Source organism: Lissotriton helveticus, chromosome 9, assembly GCF_964261635.1.
Source record: "Lissotriton helveticus chromosome 9, aLisHel1.1, whole genome shotgun sequence".
NCBI classification, from domain to species: domain Eukaryota; kingdom Metazoa; phylum Chordata; class Amphibia; order Caudata; family Salamandridae; genus Lissotriton; species Lissotriton helveticus.
The window spans coordinates 692,461,889-692,483,138 of record NC_136070.1 but is presented as its reverse complement, the minus strand read 5'-3'; the positions used below and the strand labels follow the sequence as shown (position 1 = coordinate 692,483,138).

The 21,250-nt window shown below is 44.6% G+C and overlaps 1 protein-coding gene across 8 annotated transcripts in view; it reads left to right on the top strand.

The window, feature by feature from the left end:
- PELI3 (pellino E3 ubiquitin protein ligase family member 3) overlaps positions 1-21,250 on the top strand; it is a 306,160-nt gene that overhangs the window by 67,587 nt on the left and 217,323 nt on the right. For 7 of the 8 annotated variants that reach the window (XM_078660792.1, XM_078660790.1, XM_078660793.1 and 4 more), the window contains exon 2: positions 14,601-14,756. In XM_078660792.1, the coding sequence (XP_078516918.1) occupies positions 14,602-14,756 (155 nt within the window). In that variant the 5' untranslated portion in view covers position 14,601. Of the gene's footprint in view, positions 1-14,600; positions 14,820-21,250 lie in introns of those variants that run through there. The other variant, XM_078660796.1, reaches the window with a different exon arrangement.

The window sequence follows — 21,250 nt, the reverse complement described above, 5'->3', positions numbered from 1 at the left end:
AAGGCTAGTTATAAGAAGCAGGCAGACAAACACCGCAGGCCTAGTCCGGTGTACAAGAATGGTGATATGGTGTGGTTGTCCACAAAGCACATTAGATTCAGCAAACACAGCGTGTTCAATACGAGATTCATAGGGCCCTACAAGGTCGTGAAACATGTGAATCCAGTGGCTGTACGATTGCGCCTGCCTGCGCATTTCAGGATGCACCCGGTGTTTCACGTATCCCTTTTGAAGCCTTCCCGTTGCCGGCAGCGTCGGTTGCCCTTGCCCATCTGGATTCACCATGACAGGGAGTATGAGGTGCAGGGGGTCCTGGACTCTAAGTGGGTGAGGGGGCGTTTGCACTATCTGATCTCCTGGAAGGGCTACGGCCCGGAAGAAAATTCCTGGGAGCCTGCCGGGGCTGTGCACGCCCCCCGGCTGGTGGCGAGGTTCCACAGGTCTTGTCCGGACAAACCCGTGTAGGGTCGGTGCCCCTTGTGAGGGGGGATGTACTGTCAGACCTCGCCCCAATGAGGCAGGGAGCCACGACACCCTCTCCGTATGCAGAGCACCGCCGAACAACAGCGGACCTCCGAGGATCGGGATTAAAACCACACTTTCCGGCATGCCAAGAACCGCCTCACGCAAGAGACACCGAACACGCCGTAAACACGGAAATAAAGACCGCGCAGGAACCATCGGCGGCGGCGATAATTCAGAATATTCCTGAGGTGTAGGCGGTAAGCTGAGGTTGCGGTAAGCTCTCGGATCTTTGTTACCTTGTGCGCTGGATCTCTCAAGAGGCTCTGTTTGAGCTCCAGACTCCCGAACACGCTGTTGGCGTGTGTCACAAAGTCCCCGTGTTTCTCTCGGCTGAGAGAGTTGTTATGGTCTGAGCCCTTCAGACAAACAGTGATAACCCTGACCGGGGATTGTTTCTTTTTTACATTGCATGGCGCAGTTGTGCTGTGTTGCCGAGTGGCTATATCGATAGCCGGATTTACTAAGACATTTTGACTGTTTAACACTGAAACAGAGGCATACAAGCTTCTAGTATGCAAACAACGTTAAGGAAAAATTAACCCTGTTTGCTTTATATGTTTTCTCCACAACCCTGTTTATCTCTCTTCCAAGCAGGAGAAACGAGTGAGAGGTATCGAGTTCAAGGGATTATGTTACTGCTGTGTGTGCATCCATGAGATGGTATGTGTGGAGCGTGATGAGCATATAGCATAGTGGTTATTTGAAGCAGGGTTTCATGCACGTTCTTTTGTGTCTTATACAGTTGAGCAGAATCCCTGGTACCACCTCAAGCCTCTTCTCCTCGCACTAGTCCTCGTTATTTTCCTTTACAGGTATGAGGAAGTGTACGTAGTAAATGCATTGTGTTTAACTAGGAGGAGTGTTAGAGTAAGGTGGGTACGGGGGGGGTTTATTCTAATAGCTTGTTCTTTGTCATTGCATATCTGCCTCCCCGCTGTTCCCTTCCTTTCCCTCCCCGGTGAAACTGCCTTAGTGGTCTGTGTTCTCATCCAGACATTGGGGTAGTTCTTCGGGGGAAGGTGTGGGTCTTTCAGCACAGCTCCGAAGAGACATAGGCGGAGCCTGACACTCGCAACCGGGTACGCAGTGTCGCCGTTGGTAATGGCCCTAAGGTGCTGGAGAATACGTTTGTGTACCTGTGGTCTTGTGCTGCCCACATAACGTAGACCACAGGGACACTCCAGCACATACACTGCGTACTCGGTGCGACACGTCAGTTTATATTTGATGGAGGTAGGAGTCACACTGAAAGGGGTAGAATATTCTGTCCGACTAACTCCATTTCTACATGCTTTGCAAGACGAGCATTTAAGAAAACCCTTGCTAGAGTCTAACCACAAGCCTGTGGTCCTCAACTCAGGGCTGCTAGACACCAAGCAGTTACTCATAGTTCTAGCTCGCTTGTAGGCTATGCTGGGCACACTAGAGACCTGATTACTCAGAACCGGGTCACTTGTGATAAGTGCCCAGTTACGCTTGACTATATTTCTGAAAGTCCGATGTTGATTGCTAAATGTAAAAACAAGCCTAGTTTCACTATGGGCAGTACGGCCTGCGCCTTTCTTGCTCTATCCTGTAGCAGAAAATGGAGTTCCTGTATTGTGGGTAGTGCTGGGCAATAGGGATACTCTGTCTTGTGAGTTAGCTCTTGCCATAGCTTTCTCAATTACCTCATTAGAGTAACCCCTTTCCCTGAATCTACTTTTACATAAAAGTTGTGCCTCTCTACAGTGAAGCTCTGAACTACAAATCCGTTTGATGCGGAGCATTTCACCATAAGGAATACTCCTTATGAGATGCGCAGGATGGTGACTATTCGCATGGACGACACTATTACCTGCAGTAGGTTTTCTGTAAAGTTTGGTTTCAAGTTTCCCCTCTCTGATGTAGATTTCTACATCCAAAAAACAAACGGATTTGTCACTAATATGGCTAGTGAACTGAAGATTAAGAGTGTTGACGTTCAGTTTATCAATAAATTCAACTGCCTCATTTTCCAAGCCATCCCATATGATAAAGAGGTCATCTATGTACCTTAACCATTTTACAATTTTGGTATTCATAGTGTCCGCAAAGTTAGGCAAGAGGACCTGCTCCTCCCAGTATCCCATATGTATGCAGGCATAACTTGGAGAGAAGCAGGCCCCCATTGCCACACCCCTTATCTGTTGGAATAACTGCTTCCCGAACATGAAAAAGTTGTTTTCAAGACATAACTCGATCATATCTACTATCATGCGTGTATGATCATTAAACAACATAGGTCTAGATCCCAGGAAATGTTGGACTGCTCTCAGCCCATCCTTGTGATAGATGCTAGGGTATAATGCGGAAACGTCTAAGGATATTAACAAATAGCTAGATTTCCACTCCACATCATACACCTTTTTGAGAAAATCACCAGTGTCGAGCACAAATGAGGGTAATGCCCTAACAAACTCTTGGAGGAAGAAGTCCACATATTTACTGATATTCTCAAGTATACTGTTGCAAGCAGATATAATGGGACGCCCTGGTGGTGACTGCGATTTCTTGTGGATCTTCGGTATGAAGTAGATTACAGGTGTAACAGGATTGTCATTTTTAATGAATTTGAACTCATCCATACTTATAACACCGGTACTTCTCCATGCCATAAGTTTGGAATAAATGTTGTTCTTAGCCAATTGTACCTCCTTGGCATCTGTCCGTCGGTAGCAGGTACAGTCATTTAATTGTCCAAGTGCTTCATCCATGTACATCTGGCGAGGCCAGAGCACCACATTTCCTCCTTTATCGGATTCCCTCACGATAATATTAGTGTTGCTTTTCAATTTTCTAATTAGTCGATGGTATTCAAAATCACGATAGTGATGTTTCTTCGAGAATTTGCTATGCTTGAGAAAGAGTTCCCTTAGTTCTAGGGAAACTTTGTCATGGAATTGGTCAATGTTATCTTTGATCATCAAAGGGCAAAACTTGGACTTAGGTTTAAAGTTAGTGACTGTAGATAAATTCGTTATTGGCATCATGCCCGAGCCCGGGATAGATGCTGGCACTGTCGATTCATTTTGCATTTCCAACAGGTCAAGTAATAGATTAGATTCAGGTGAAAACATTGTAGGAGATTGAGAACATGACACAGCAATAGAGGTAGGTTGTGAGTTCTTATGTAGGCAATGATATTTGCGCAGGTTGAGTTTCCGCACATATTTGTACAAATTGATTTTTGTGCCCGCATAATCAAAGTTGCTTTTGGGGCTATATGAGAGGCCTAAGGCCAGCAATGAGTTTTCCTTGTCTGTAAGAGGCAGATCGGTAAGATTGATAACTGTGGGAGGTTCTCTTGTTGCAGGGTTTATCTGCGATTCCACTGTTTGCGTTGTTTTTTGATTGGTTTGTTTGTTGTGCCTGCGTTGTCTGTTGCAGCGCCTCCTTGCTGCCCGTTTGGCGTTGGCGCTTTGCTTGTGATTGCACCCTTGACACCTGAACGGAGAGTCTGCTTGCGATCCCGCTGGACTACCTCCAATTCTTGTGCTAAGGTGAGTTTGCGAAACCCCATTCTCTGTGATCTGACCAGCTCATTGTCGGATTCACTGTTGATGTTAGAGCTACCTCCCGACATGGATGAGGTCTCAGCTGTCACCGCTGTTGTTCTAGGATTAGACATAAGGGAGCTTGCTGGTTTGGTGGTATGTGTGGCTTTAATGTGATCGTACTTTCTCGCAAATGTAAAAATTTGACCATGCTCATAGTCAAGTCGGTCTCTTTGGAACTTATACGCTTTGCGCCGCTTTATCACATCTTCCTCTCTTTTCAACCGTACAAGCATATCGTCCCTGTATTTTGCTAACTGCGGTGTGCTGGGCAATTTGTCGATTTCCTCATTTAGTCTATCAATCTCCACAAGTAATTTAGCTTGATCAGATTCTGCGTATTATAACCAGTATTGCCATGAGCTTCTTGGAAGATTCAAGATTGCATTTTGCCCAATCGACAAGCATACACGGGTCAGGATTCTCGTAGGGCGTGGCTAGCAGAATTCTCAATCCCCGCGGGACCCGGCCAACCTCTAAGTACCCAGTCAGCGAACAATGTTCCCACCACTTGGATTGCTCAGCTTTACTCGCTTTCTCCAACGTTTTAAACAAATCCTTCATATTGCTGTGCGGTTCATGGGGGGTGGCTGAAATAGTTGGTACTGCTCCGTCCCCAGCCGGGGAATCGGTGAACATGGTTCTAGCTGCCGCAACCCGCCCCTGTAACGTGTCGGCAGACATGGTGATGTTATGAGCTTAAGATGTTACAGTCAATGCTCCCGTTAAATCACAATGTCACTAACGGGAGCAAGCACACACCACACAGGACTTACTGTGGGACCCGGCTTCTTGGCAGGTACTATCGATGCGACTCCTGTTTGGGGAACAACGAACGCCAGACGAACGCCGACCTTCGAACCAGAACTGCTACGACGTACTTCCCCACCCCACTCTGAAGACGGAACTTCCACTCTCCCGGGGCAATTTGGTTACTCCTCCCGGAGTGGAACAAGAAGACTTCAAGACTGGAATCGCTGCTTCAAACCTCAAAGCCCAAGCGTGGAGGGGTTTGCCAAATTCAGGGAAGCAATCCTGAAGAATATTTTCGGCAGAAGGACGTCATGCAGCAGTCACGCAGCATCAAAAGACGAGGCAAACCCAGGTATATATATTAGAAGAGAAAGGCACAAAAGAAGGTATAGATCTGTGTTTCAGACGAATCAGAAGTGGAGTTTGGATGTTAGATTTATATAGTGCGGCTTATCACCCATAAGGGTTATCTAAGCACTGTCCATGGGCACAGGGAGAATAAGTGATTTGCCCAGAATCACAGGATGATGAGACGACGCAGAGTCAAACCCGTATTCCAGCTATTGAGTAGCTTCTCTGCCAGCTGCTCCACATCCTTCCTGTAAGATGGCGTTTGGTTTCTTGGATGAAATACTTCTGAGTCTTTACTTGGCAGTGACAGGCGTGGGATTTTGTATGAAATGAGTGATTGCTTTTTCCCCAGATATAGAGGAGAACCTGAATGAAATGACACAGATGCCACCCCACCCAGTGAACAACAGAACAACTTGTCAGACATCTAAGCGGGGTATAATAGGCCCTGATTTCCAATGCTGACGGATTGAGTTGTGGTACGTTCTGCGTGCAGAAAATATTATGAGTTTTTCTCTAGGAATAGAATGTGGTATGGTGACTTACGTGCAAAATTCAGTTTGTATTGCTTCAGTTACCGGTAATTGCATTACTCTGAGTCTCCCCCCTTCCTTCCTTACTCCTTGAGGTATTCCTGCGTCACCAGACAACCAATATTAGCCTTGTAAAATTAAAGACAAAAGTCCCTCTCACCTCCACTCCTCCCATTCATGAAACAAATTGTGCACGCTTTTGTTGTATTTGGCCTGGAGTATCGGGAGGAAGGGAGGGACCTAAGGAAGGAAAGCGAGGGTAATGACTCGGAGTAAAGTAGATTACCAGTAAGTAATTGAAGTATTACTTCATCGTCTCTCCTCGCTTTCCTTGCTTACTCAATGAGATGCACCAAAAGAAACAAAAACCCAGAACAGCTTAAACGTGTATGCTTGACCACACAAAAACTTTTCATTAAAGACACATACCCCAGCCCAGAAAAGAACCACCTCTTTTACTTCGATAGAGGATAAGGTTCATGAACCAAACACATTGTCCAAATCCATCTTATTTGCAATCCTGCAATGATTCACAAAGGTGGATGGTGAAGCCTGTATCGCCGCCCTGCAAATCTATGGATGGATGCAGACATTCCTCGAGCAGATTTTCCCTTTACAACCTCTGGAAAGGAATGGCCTCTAGCCTTGTAAGCTAGAACAATTAGAGATTTGACCCACAACTTAAAGAAGCCACTGCTGGTTTATACCCTTTCCAGCAGGACAGAAATTTACAAATAGGGACTCTGACATTCAAAAATCAGCTATCCTTTCAAGATAGATCAGGAGAGTCCTCCTAGCATCGAAATTGTGAAGAACCTCTTCTTCCTTAGAAACTTGAGTTGGGTAAAAGTAGAGCAGACCATTGGTAAAAATAAAGGAATGAGATGCAAGATGATTCTGTCTTAAAAAAGGTTGACAAAAAGGGTGACTGCATGATGATGCTACTAACTCCCCCAGTCATCTACCTGTAGTGATTGCTACTAGAAAGAACGTCTTCGTCGATAAGGTTTTTAATTCACCTGTACTGAAGGCTCAAAAGGAGAGAACTTTAGTACTTCTAAAACCAGAAAAAGAGCCCAAGAAAGAAGCTGACAAGGAGGATCAGGATGAATGTTTATTTACCCTTTACAAATACCAGGCACCAAAGACTCAGAATCAAGCAGATTTCGACAGGAGGACCAGAATAGTCTAATAGAGGCCCATTGGATCTTAAGAGTGGAAATTCTTAACCCAAAAATAGCCCATCTTGCAGATAAAAGACCCCAGTGGATGAAATGAACTGTCTTGTCCCACACGACTTACTGAATGAAAACCAGTGTCTGGAGTAAGGGTTCAAAGTCAAAGGCCTCCTGGATGCCTGTAAGGTAGGTTCTAGATTAGGAAGACTTCTTCTTGTCATTCCCATATATACTCTCAGTCTCCTCCACCTTCCTGCTGTAGAATTGGAAAAAATTTAGGTGATGGGTTGGTCGGAAGTCTTCATTCCTCCTTCTTTAAGGATGTCAGGAGACGAAGCCAAAATGAGCAGGCCCATATCGCAGTCCCTCCTTTCCGCCTGCCCTTACAAGAAACTTCAAAAGAAAAGTAAAGGAAGGAAAAGCAAAGAGAAGCCCTGGGGGTCACCTGCAGGAAAGAGCATCTGCACCCTTGCCTGATGTTCCTTCCTCCTGGATCAATACCTGTCCACCAGTGCATGTGCACTGGTTGTGAAAAAGTCAAATACTGGTAACTCCTGTTTCCTGACAATCCGGGAGAAGATTGCTGGATGGCGGCAGACATTTGTTGAAGAGGGAATGCCCCTGCTCAGTGGGATGGGTATGTCCAGACATGGGTCCCTTGCTTGCTATGCCACTGGATTTCAGTTAGCCTGGCTGATGTGGGGTGTTACCCCGAAATCGGTCCCATGATGGACCCATAATACTGGTGTGATGACCAAGGGAGCATGATACTCAAGTGAAACCCCTTTTGACAGGTTTGATGGGATCAGCCACCACTGAAAATGTAGTCTCACTTCATGTGACAGTTGACCCTCTGCCCCAGATTCATCGATAGAGGATTAGAATTAATCTCACTAGATTCTGAAAGTGGGACCGAGCCAAGGGATGAGAAAGATGGTGGACGCTATGTCTCCTTGAACCTGAATACATGAGTAAATGTTGAGAGCTGTTTCATCAAGGAGAGTTCTTAAGTATGACTGGATCTTTGTAATCCCCTGCTGAGCCAAAGTAACCAAATATTGGTCTGTACAGAATTTAGCTCCTATAAAAAGTTGGTCTTAAGACAGAACTAACTGTGATTTTTCCCGGTTTATGAGAAATCTATGGTGCTGCAAAAAGCTTAAAGCTCTGGAGTGTGCAGCTGGACCAACTCTTCTGAACCGTGTTCATTAGCCAGTTGTCCAGATAGGGGGAAAGAAACTGCCCTCTTGATGAAGCAAGGTGACCAGCAAAGCCAGCACCTTTTGTTAATACTCTTGATGCAGATGTCAGACTGAAAGTAAGAACTACAATTCAGAAATTATGTCCCCCTATTGCGAAGCACAAATCCATCTGATGCTCTGTCACAATAGGGATATGGTGGTAGGAATTCGGCAAATCTATTGTAGTAAGAACCTCTCCTCTTATCATTGGGATCATTGACTTTTGAGTTAACATTTTGAAGTTGATTGTCCGGATCCAGTTATTCACTTTCTTTAGGTTGAACGCCGACCTGAAGGAGCTGAATGTTTTTTGTACCAGAAATAGATCGGAGTAAGACCCTTTTCCATATTCTGAGGAACCTGTACGCTGGTCTTCTTTTTAGAAGATCCAGAACCCCTGTCATTAGAGCTTTGCACTTTCCTGGGTTCTTCTGTAGAGGTGTATGAATCATACCTGGTGGGATTTTGGAAAAATCTATCTGGTTGGCATCCTAAGACCCACTGATTGCTAATGTATTGAGCTCTGCCATCTGCAAATAGATGAATCCTTCCACCAACCGAATCCCATTGAGCTACAGAATTGGACTAGTCAGGACCTTTCTTAGATCCTCCCTTGCATCAATTTTCCTTGTTTGCTTCTTTGGCTGAAATCTCCTTCTCCGATAAGGAGATCTTTAGGCTTTCTCGTGAGACCATCTGGAGGAATGACCCAAAGACCTGTGAGGGTATGAAGATGAGGATGATTTGCCCTCATGAAGAAGGGCATCCTTTAAAAGCGTTGGCTATCGTCTCATCTAATTTCTCCCGAAACAGCTCCTTGCCATTAAGGGTATCTTCAATAAAGACATCTTCTCTGATGCACCCAACCTCAATTCACTCATCCATATGTTTCTTCAGGATGCAGCTACTGCTGTAGGAGCTACATAAGCTGTTCTCAGGACATCAGAAAAAATGTCTTCTAAGAATTTTGCCTTGTGCTCCATTGCAACAAGCAAATCTGAACAATCCTTGCCACCTTGTATGGCTCTTGACAGCCCATCAAAACCCTTAATTAAAGATTAACCTTAATAGGCTGCAAAAGTGTTAGATCTCAAGGAAAGGTTTTGAGCTGCAAACACCATCTTCAAAGTGCTGTCTACCTTTTTGTCAGTAGCATCAAAAAGAGAACATTCCTCTGGGTTTAAAGAGGGTCTTCCAATTAGGGTTGCCAAAATAGAATTCACATCTAGAGTATTGGGCAGAGTCATGTTTGTGTCATCCAGAATATAAAGCTTCTCAGGAAACCTGGGTACTTCCACTCTAGCTCTTTCCATTCCCAAAAATCATGTATTTGAACTTAGAATTCAGTGGCATCGAAACCACTGGTGGTTTCATATATTGAGGCAACAGCATGTTTTCTTTATGCTGTCCCGGAAATGGCTGAACCCCCTCAAACTGTGCCTGATGTGGCTGAGAATTTCTGGAATCTCCTCCCTTTTTGTCGTATTTTCCTGAGGGTATGTCATCATCTGATGTAGAGGAAGATTCAGTAGAATGACTTCTAAAGCCTTTATGTGTCTTCTCTCTGTCATTTAGAGCTTTTTGTTAATACTGCATCAATCATCTTTTGTACTTTCTCTGCCGTCGTCAAGGCAGTCATCCACCATAGGCTAGGGAGACACAGGAGACTTATTCTGCCTGGCTGGAATGAGTCCACCCTCAACCGAGGAGGAGGACGACATGGACCTCCTCTGGCATCCTTCCATACTGACAAATAGCACAAGACACACAAAATTAGACCTAGTTACATTAGGAAGTCTAATCCTGGAAATCAAACCAACCAGGTAAGCACATCCACGATCAACCAATAGATGTAGACATCTATATGTATGAATGAACATGTTAATTAGAAGTATAAGTAACAATATAAGCATCAAGAAAAGTTGTGACCACTATCGGCGACTCACTTCCTTTCTTGTCGGCCGCTTTCCGAATATGCAGCAAAGAGCATTCCAAGCACCCCTCTGCACAGAGAAGGATAGCCCTAGCCATTCAGGACCGGCCGGACGCCATCAAGACTGAGCCAAAGGGAGAGTTGCCAGGACTGCGTTGCAGGCCCCCATTCAAGCTGTTCCTTGCAGGAAAACACAATGGGCTGTAGAGGGTACCTCGCAAACCCTGAATAAAATAAAACACCATTGCTTTGACTGCAGCAATCTCGTCCTACTAACTTGACGATTTATGATTCACCCTGCATAAAGGCGCTTCCATGCAAGTAAGACAAAACAGAACAGGAGGAGTGGAGGGGAGAGGAGAGGACTTTCTAATTTAATTGGACGTAGTTATTGGTTGCCTGGTGAGACAGGACTGCCTCAATGAGTAAGGAAGGAAAGTGCAAGGGGGGCGATGAGGTAGAGAATTTATTGTGCATTAGAACCTCTCAACTATCTTCCCCAATCTTCCTAGTAAATTCCATTGGTGAATTTTGCCCTGCCAAAGTTTGCCAAGAGTGAATTTAATGGGTTGTTTGTGATTCTTGCAGTAGTTTGAATTTGGATCCCTGCTCAGGGATTTGCCAGGAATTACTCTATTACTTACTGATTATCTTCATTTCCCTGATTCAGAGTCCTCCTCGCCCCAGTCCCTATTTATGAGGCACCTCCGACAAAGGTTCACTACACCAAGGATTTTCGATTCCAATAGCTTTAAGCTGTTTTCAATTTATTTTGGAAATAGAATAAATTAACCCTCACATATGTCTTCCTGTAGTCTTCTCTGTCCTCAGGAAGGTAAGCTGCGCTATGTTGTTTCTATGTTTTATAATTTAATTGTACTTGTTATCGCTTTTGTCTGGCTACATCCTAAGGCATGAACAGGTCTTTAAACCTTTTACACTTTTTTAAAACAAATGTTATTGAAATCTTTGACAATAGTCCTGCATCCAGTTTTGACAAGTTTGCCTAATAGGCCTTATTTTTACAATGGAGTTGTCATCGCTTTTACTTAATAACAATATCAACTGTATTTTCATTGCAACGTAAGTTTCCCCCTTCCCTTAACATGAGTTGATACCATTTTGCAAAGGAAATGTAATGAGGGTTAGCTTATTGTTGGTCATTTAATCTGTTGTTTTCAGTATATCTCTTACAGTCAGAGGAGGAGCATACACAGTATGAGCCATCAGTCGTGTGGGGATGAGCTAGGCACTCGGGACGGAAGGGGGGGTCGGCGCCATGCAGCCTTCAGGAGTGGGGTGACCACAATCGACGACTCACTTCCTTTCTTGCTGGCGGCTTTCCGAATATGCAGCAAAGAGCATTCCAAGTATCTGATTCTGGGTCCTTCAAGGAGTCCACTAATACCTCCCAAGCCTGCGCTACGTCAATACTCCGAATGCCCCTCCTAGCTTCTCTAAGTGGCACTTCCTCTTCTTATACCGCCCATTTCTCTAGCTCTTTCCGCCACCCAGCTATTCTGGGCCCTCTAGGGGTTTTACAGTTTCTTGTTATTTTGGGCTTTGCAAGTATAAAGGCTTCTACTGTGACCTTCGTTTTGGCAGTGTGAAGGAACCAGTTCAGTATGCAGTGTCACGTAGTACAGGAGACCTCCCTGGAAATCGTGTTTGCTATCAGTGTTGTGACCTCCTCCCAATAATGTACTAAGTAAGGACAGTCCCAGATCATGTGCTTTAACTATGCTTCTATGGCCCCACATCTCAGGCAGGCCGTTCCCTCTGCGTGGAAGTACCTGGCAATATGACCTGGAGTCAAGTGTGCTCTATAAATGGAAAAGTAGTTAATCAGCTTGAATCATGCATTTCTGGTTACTTTTGGTACTCTCGCCAAGATATTGCCCCAGTCTTTTTCTGGTGTGGGGATTCCCAGATCTGTCTCCCTCTGTGCCTTCAGCATCTCTAGAGGTTGTAGTGTGTTTTTGGGTATCGCTCTATAGAGGAAGGTGACTGCCTCCCTTATCTTATAGTGACAAGTGTTGTGTTAGTGTGGTTCTGACATACTGGTCTTCCAGTGTGTGCGGAGTACCACTATTACTGCTCTATGCAGGAATAAATGCCCCTGAGGGAGATCAAATTCTTCTCTAAATTCTTAAAACGGGAGGAGCGCACCATCGTGAAACATGTCCTGTACTTTTTCCACACCTGCCTCCACCCTCTCAGTCAGGTCCTCCCAATTTCCACCATGTGGTAAGCAGGCAGGTCAACATCTTTAGGGATATGGCCGGGGAGTAGGGGATCCGTGTGCGTGTTTTTTGCAAGCAGCAGGACCAGCAGCGCTGTGTCAACCTGAATTCTGGTGTGTCCCCTTCTGAGATCCGCAGAGTTCTCAGAAAAGCTCCCATCAACTTGGGAAGATTTTGGACAAACGTCCCCACTGTTCGAGTCGGTGTTTGTCGACTCGCAAGCCACTGAGTGTACCACTTGAGTACGGCTGCTAGATAATAGGATTCGAATTCTGGTACTGCCAGCCCTCCATCATTAGATGGGCAGTGTAGTTTAGCTAGTGCCACCAGTCTGCGTCCTGAGCCCCAAAGGATCAACGTGACTAAAGAATCAAGCTCTTTGAAGACTGCTCTGGGAATCCAGATCGGCAGTACTGTGCAGAAATAAAGTAGACTGGGGATTGCCACCATTTTAAGTAGGGCCACTCTGTCTGTCACGAGAGTGGGAGCGTTCGCCAAAACTCGGTGCAAGCTTGTAAGGATCTGATAGCCAGACCCACGTTACCGTTTAGTAAATTCTGCCTGTCATAATATATTTTTACCCCTAATTATGGTAGAAAGTCAGGTTCCCAGCAAAGGTTCCCTAGTCCACCTGGCCAGGGAGCGTCGGCCTCTAAGGGAAAAAGATGCAATTTCTGCAAATTTACTCTTAAGCTAGGCCAAACTCCAAATTCTCATAGCATAGGCCTGGCTCCAATCAGATCCACCTCTATGTCCCTGAGAAATAATATGAGGTCATCAGTGTATTTGGTGTCTGTGGTTGTCAACTTGGATGCCCATATATCTTACCTCTTCTCGTGCCAGGCAGGCCAATGGCTCCATTGCCAAGGCAAACAACAGAGGCGACAGTAGGCACCCTTGTTGCGTTCCTTGGCCTACTTTGTAACTCCAATATTGTCCGCCCTGTTCAAACTCCGGCTGTGGGCTCTATGTACCACAGTTTAGTCCATGCTAAAAATCCCTGCTCCAGTTTCATTTTGGACAAAACCCCGTAAAGGAACCTCCATTCTGGGCTATCGGAGGCTGTTTCGATATCACATGCAAAGGGCGCTGCCCTGCCGTGGTCATGGGCCTCATACTCTAATATGGAGAGGAGCTGTCTGAGGTTCAGCGCTGTGTTACTGCCAGGTATGAACCGTGCGTGGTCCGGGTAACCTAATTTGGGCATGAGCGGGAGCAATCTAGAGGCCAGGATTTTACTTATTAAACCTTTTACCTTTACACAGTGAAAGTATAGCATGGATGAGGCAGCTTTTGTTTTAACCCAGCATGATATCACCCACCTGTTTCATAACTAAAGATGGTGCATGGATTTCAGTGAATAACAGAAAATTTAAGAGATTGAAGGGAAGTAGCATGCAGTGACCGTCCATATTTACCCCAGAGAGCGTGAATGGGTGGTATGAAATAACTAATCTTTATTATATTTTAGTGAATTGAGGGATGGCATTAATTGGGGCTGCATTTTTTAATTTATACGTACTGACTTTGGGGCGATAGCAAGAAATTGCTCAGCATTTTTCGCCTAAAAGGGAAGGCTTATTAGCTAATATTTAATAGGGTTCAGCCTACCTCACCCCTTACATTGGCCTAACTCCTTAGTTTTTCAATCTAAAAGGGAAGGCTGGCAGGAAATGACCCTCTATTTGTATCCCGCAGTGATGTTAAAGGATAAACAATTTTTTTTCGGGACAATTGTGCTTGTGCTAGCAGCCTTCTAAACCTCTCTTACACTGATCACTCAAAGTGTGGATGGAATTAACCTGACATTTTAAATACGGGGCAATTGAATGATAGCAGCAATCACACAGACCTTTTTTTTATATCTCGGGGCCCAAGGTGGATGAGCATGCGATAAACAGTGCCTTTCATCTGAGATCCATCTCTTTATGTTCCACAGTAAGTGGAGAGGTGGCACCCTATGAACCATCCCTTTATTCTGCCCAATTTCCCTACAGAGACAGTTTAAAGATTACATAAAATGAACCCGCGTTTTTACCCTGGAGACAGTAAAAGGTTTCTATTGAGCGAGTGTACTGTTTTCCTGCTTTAAGAAATTTCCTGCGAAGTAGTGGATAATTTGCATTAAATGGTAGTGCCATTCTTCTAGACACAGAAGTGCCCCATCCTTTTCCCCACAGACCAAGGAGGGAGGTTGTTAGATGGAGCTACTCTTTTTTCCTTCTCTAGTGTCATGTGTAACTTCTCCATCTTCTCCCTTTCTTGCAGGATGGTTCTGGAAGGGAGCACGGCTGACGCGGTGTCCTCACAGACCCTGGATCTCCGCCGCACCTGTGCCAAAGCCTCCCAGATCTTCTCGTCTCCAGGGGAGGCCTTCATTTTAAATAAGGATTCGGTGAAATATGGTGAACTCATCGTATTGGGGTAACGATCATCATTGACTTTGTGGAGTCCGAGTCTGTTGTAAATTGCATTCATATATATAGTGTAAGGCTAACACTTATTTTGGGAAATTAATGAGTACTGTATTATGTACAACATTTGAGAGACAGTTTGGATGACCAAGAAATAGAATGCAAACCACATTAGCAATACATTCAGTCCAGTGAAGGGTAAAAAACCCCAAAATAGTTTACAAGTTATTGCATTTGGATCTTTGAATTGGGATATCTAAAAAGGGACAAGAAGTAGTGTGGAAGTATTTATTCATTAGATCTTATATCAAGGATATTTCTATTGTATGACCTTAGCACTAAGTCGGAAGCAAATCACTTTATAGGGGCAACAGAGTTACGTGCCCTTATAGGTGTTATAAGTGCATAGGCAGACGTTGGTGTGTGAAATCCAGTGACTTGGCATTTGTGGTGAGGGAGAGGGGAAAAGACATCCAAGTGCATATCTTTCTGTGGTTGCATCTTACTCCTCCGTCTTGGTTGAAGTCTGGCTTGAAGAAGACAGCAGGCTTTTAATAATAGACTAGGAACCAGGCAGCGACTTCGATGCCAGGTTTCAAACGAGATATGGATATTTGTCAACATACTAGTGTAGGTGATCTCTTAATCAACCTGCAAGACTGCTAAAGGTTCCAGGTAAAGCTTATAATCTTTTAAGTAAGGTTAAAACTTGGGAGGACGTGATACTTAAAAGAAAAGGGTAAGAGATATGCATGAATATTTAGGCCTTGAAAAATGTAAATTATATAGCCAGCTCTGAAGGTCTATAACTTAACCGATCTTACAATAAAGTATTCGACGTGTAATCCTTTTGTTATTCAACTGAACCAAATAGACAGACCTAATGTCAGAGATTTGTAAAATGACAACTCACAAATAAAAACGTGTGCTGCCAAAATCGAGTGATCTGTTAATTCGAATGTAGAGAGCAGCAAACAGTTGACAGGTAATTATGTGATGTCAGTAAATCCTAGTAGATTCAAAAGTAGAGTCCGAGTGTTAAGGCAGCTTATTTATTCGTGGCCCAGTAGACCATTCGCTTGGAAGTTTAATAGCGCAGATTATGTTCTTTATTTAGCAAACACTGTGCAATTGAGTATTCTTTGCACAGAACCAAATCAAATGTTTTACTGTCCAGTGGAAAAGAAAACTTGCATACGGTCACAGTTCTTCTGGTAGCACAGTTTTAGGACAAAAACAGACTCTACATGTGTCACTCCCAGGCAGTCCCTATTTTGCACAGACTCATACAAGTATCTGCTGGCTGATCCACAGACTGCTCTCTGAATAAAATTACCTGATTCACATGAAAAGACAGAAACGGTGTGCTGTTACATTCTCGTTCATCTGTGATAAAGTAATCTTTTAAATGTGAGACGCGTTTTTGATCCTTAATATATTTGTGCTTGAATGGATAGAAAGAAGCCAAAGAAGCAAAGGCTTATGCTAGAGATGCTTACATATGGGGTCGATGGTGTTTAGAAGGACCATGTGTCTGATGGTGAAGCAAGAGTCACTTTAATCATCGATTTAACCAAAGCTGTCAACCTGAAGTGTCTCTGCGCTACAGAAGGTTCAGAAACCTAACTGGTAGGCCTGTAGGAGGTTGTGATTTTATATATATATATATATATATATATATATATATATCTGTGTTTCTGAAAATGCAGTTTGCTAGCATGTGAAGGATGGAGTAATGCAGTTTTAACTGTGCATATAGTCTGGGTCTACGTTGCGTTTTTTGAAGAAGAGGAGGGTTTGTCCATTTTTCAGAAAGGAAAGAATATGCCCCAACTGAGAGAGGTATAGATGATTTTCAAGTAGGGTGTAAGCTGTTGTGAAAGCAAATTTATGAGAAAGGAAGGGAGTGTCATTATTTTATGATAAGACTTGAGAGTTGGATGATGTTAGCGTGAAGCAATGCTCAGGGTAGTGTTAAGGGTGCAGTTGGGTTTTTTGACAACGTCAAGATTTGTGTTGCATCTTACTACTATTGGTTAATGTTTGTTGATTTCTTGTAACAATGAGGGCTTATGAGCAGCGGGAATTGATGAATACAATGCTTGATCATCTGAACCATACTTTGGTTTTGTTTTCAGCTTCTTCAGTGGTCTTGAAGCAATATTTGGTTTTGTCTTTGAATGTGTGAATTGCGGAGTGGTCAGCATTGAGGAATATGAGGTTTATGGGTGAGATAATGACATTACAAGTCTTCATGTTTCTGATGTTGCACTACTAAATGTTGGTCTTGTGAAGAGCATGATGTATTGACTTTTGGTTTTACATTAGGGATTTTGTGAAATTCATTTAGTCAATATGGTCAGGGATTTGGAGTTCAAGGTTAATGCAAAGTTGCTCACAAGTCCAAACAAATGGGATGTAAGCTTTTAGGACGAGGAGAGGTTCCTTAAAGAGTTTCATAGATTAGACTTGACAGGGATGTTTTGTGAAGGATGTAGACCCGGGGTTGTGTCAGGGCGCAGTGATTAAGAGTGCCACAGGGGTTGTGTTTCAGGAGAGCAGAAATGTCAACTGCACGTTTGTGGTGGTGTGTGTATTTATGAACATTCTAGGATTAAGGCAAGGGGGTGTTTAGGCATGTGTGTATCATGGCTGTCAATAGGAATGAGGCTGTAGGCACTGTGTTTCAGGGTGTTTATGGATTTTGGTCTTGTGGGATGGAGTCTGACTTAATGGAAATGGTGGAATACCTATGCGTTTCAGTTCTGGATCAAAGTTCAACAAGGCTCGTGTCTCAGAATGCAGTTGGAGACACAGAAGACTCAAAATGCATTTGGGTGCAGAAGACACAACATGCAACTGGGCTTTGATTACCCAAAAGTCAGTTTGGTACAGTTAACATAGATGATGCAATATGTAATGGGGTGCAAATGACAGAGATTACTCAAATGCAGTTGGGCACAGGTGTTTCAGTTGTTCACTGATTCCTCAAAATGCAACTCTGCCAGATGATTTTGAATTCAACTGTGTAGTGATGGTTCATAATACAATTGCTAACAGGTGAACAGAAAGAAATTTGGCAGAGAAGACTTAAAATAATGGTGGGCGGATTGCCCTCGCCGGGCAGGTGGTGGTCACAGCTGGCCCAGCGGGGGTGATCCGCCCGCCATCCACACTACAAAGTGTCGGATTCCCAACAGTGTACCACTAACCTTTGAAGCCGGATATGGCGGGAGCGATGAATGAAGCTATGTAACCCTATCCCCTATATGGAGTGACCCGTGAGGATGTAATATTCACTCAACAGACTACTCCACCATAGGGGAAAGGGAAAAATGGGACAAAGGAAACAATAAAGATGCACCTGTGAAATCACGGAAGGAGGGATGTGCGGAGTTGTAGACCTCACTCCTGTCACTCCAACCAACTACCCCCTTACTCCCTGTAGTAAAATATAAGCACAGCACACACATTAATACATATATTCAACCGTGCCTACAAATACAGTACGCAGCACCAGTGCTCTTTCCAGCACAATTCTGGCCTACAGGTAATGGAACATAGAAGAGTACTTAGCTGAAAGAGTTCATGGAAGGTTTTTACAGGTAAGTCCTCAGCCGTGCAGTCCCAGGGGAGTTCTACTCCAAGATGTAGCTCAGGAGGAACCAGCGTGGTTTCAGCTCGTGAAAAGAAACAAAGAATATATGAGGATAAACCCTGCACAGGCACCGATCCCCTTGACGGCTCCAGAAGATACACAGGCGCATGATTCTTATACGCACAAACGTAGGATTGACGCAATCCGAGCCTTTCAAGCGGCTCTTGATGTGGTTCAGCGCCTGTATCCTCGGAAAGCCAGCGACAGCGGGGGATTTAAGGTAAAGGAAATCCAAGCCTTTCAAACGGGTCTGAACGCACAATGCACGTGTGTCTAAAAGAATGTAGTTGACCTGGGCTCTGCAGTCTGCTAAGAACGCGAACCCATGTTGGAGCCGAGAGGGAGCTGGAATTCCTCTAAGCGGGTGAAAACGGAGCTAATCATGAACAGCTGCTCCAAACGGCTCTGAGACGCGCACAGCGCGTGTGAGGCAGGAAATAGATCAGGAAACACCAGTTGTCTTCGTATTAGGGGAACGAAGCGTCCCACACTGCGAACAACACCAGTGTAATACTGGTCCTAGATAAGAAGGCACAGTCCTTCAGAGAGGCAGAATTCTCGGCGTGTAGCTTTCTAAATTGACAAGCACTTAATAGCCTGTGGGAGGTGCTTATGTCAGGCTCTGCGATTTCAAAGCCAGGTGGTGCCCAAAGGATTATGGGAGATGGAGTGCAACCTGCCTTTCACATTCATTCAGACCCCCACATTCATGCCTGGATGTATGCCTAAGGCCCTATCTACGCCTAAATGTGACACAAATATCCCCCGCCATATTAGGATGGCTGGGGGGTCCGCGGCGGACGGAAGGACTGTCCGCCGCATTTCCATTGGTCGACTCGTCGACCGGCGGAAAACATGGTTAATATGGTGGCGGTGTCTGCAAGACACCACCATCCATATTACGATGACTGCGGAGATCAGCCTTTCCATGGCGGCAACATAGAAAGGCATGTGATCTTTGCCTTTGGGGGCCTGCAGCGGGCCCCCAGAAAGTGGGAGGGGGTGGGGGTGCATATGGGGGGTGCCTAGGGTACTCCATGCATTTACATGCACAAGGTGGCAGGCAACGCGCGGTGCCTGTCACGTTGTGCATGCAGCTCACTGCACTGCCCGCCACAATGCTGGGAATAGGGTTTGCCACCGCCATGGTGGCATCCTAATTTCAGGTGCGGGACCGCCGCACCCCCTGTGGACGGTCCCGCATTCCGTTACGGTGGCGGGCGGACTGCCCGCCATCGTAATGGAGCCCTTAATGCAGTTAGACAAAGGTGGCTCAAAATGCAACTCAACTCCAATGACTCAAAGGTAGTTGACCACCGATGACGCGAAAAGCATTTGGCTGCAATAAAGGCCTCAAATGTATTTGGGCGCAGGTGGCTCTAAAAACCAAAAATGCACAGATGACTTCAATGATTAAATGGAGTTTGACAGGATGACTAAAAATGCAGTTGGGTATAGATGGCATTGATAACTATGCAACAGGGTCCAGAAGACTTGAAATACAATAAGACACACATGACAGGAATGACTCAGTAGGCAATTGTGCATTGATTGTTACAACGAATTGGAGAAGAGGGTGCTGTGATGAGACAGAGTAGATGAGAAAATCATTAATTCTTGGATGCTTTTGTTGGAGCAAGAGTTGGCTTTACCTCTGTAGGTGTGGACTGGTTCTGGCCCACTGTCTGAACTTGGCCAAACTGAGAAATTGCCATAGAGAGTCACCTTTAGCATTGTTCACCCTCTGCTGTAGATGAATGAATGAATAATAGTCTTGTAAAGCGCAAACTTTGCCTAAAGGCGTTAGGGATAGAGCCGGTGGTCTTCAGTGTTTAGTCTTAAGTAGATGCCTAGGCTGGGATGCCATATGATAGCTAAGTAAGTTGGAGATACCTAGATCAAAGTAGGCCAGATGTAGAGCTTAAATTAGAGCTTGCTGGCCATAATGTGCCAGGCAGACACAGAAAACAAAGGAGTCTTCTGTGAATGTGCACATAATGATGGAGACTTCTGAGAGGGTAGATACATCCATTCACAAGTTCTATGACAGTAAACCTACACTTTGCAGGTCAGTTTTTACCCATTTACGCTGGTGCTGTGAGGGGCATACCAGTATGAATCTTGTGCTCATGAAGGGACTTGACCAGCCTGGTAGTTGCACTATACAGTCTTTAATGTGTTCGTGAGGTCTATTTTTTTGTCCTTTGGTAGTGATTGTACACAAAAGCATCTGGTGGATTCTGCCACTTACCACAAATTCTTCTTGGCCACAAGTACTGTTGCACTTCAAATTAATCCCCTGAGGCACTTCATTGCTTCATTGGTGTAGTGAGTAAATGAGAACAGTTACTTTCTCTGCGTTTCATTCCCTGCCAATGATAAAGTGGTATATGCTATCCCCTAATTAAAGTGGGCACCGTGCACCAGTACACAAGATCCTTATGATTTATGAGCAGGGATGTGAAATTTAATAAAGTATCTACTTGTCCATAGGGCAGGTTGCTTCATAAATCTACTTGTCCTGTAGCAAATTCCACTTGTTCCTTTTGTACCATGTAATGAGGCAACACATTATGGAAGCAATTCATTATATAAGAGCTCTGAAATAGCCTCTTTGATTAAAACAGGCCTGCAACCATAGGAGGGTTTGATTACTAGCAATTTCCTTACGTTGCCACGATTCCGCAGATCTGCATACTGGGGCTGAAGGTAATTGTAAGCAACAGTGCTAGGGTTGTATGCCCTTTTGAGACTGTGCAAATTTACTAACTTGCATGCTTTGTGGATTTTTACCAACTCTTCTCTAATCTTTTCCCATACTAAGAAAGGTTGCCAATTTACTTCTG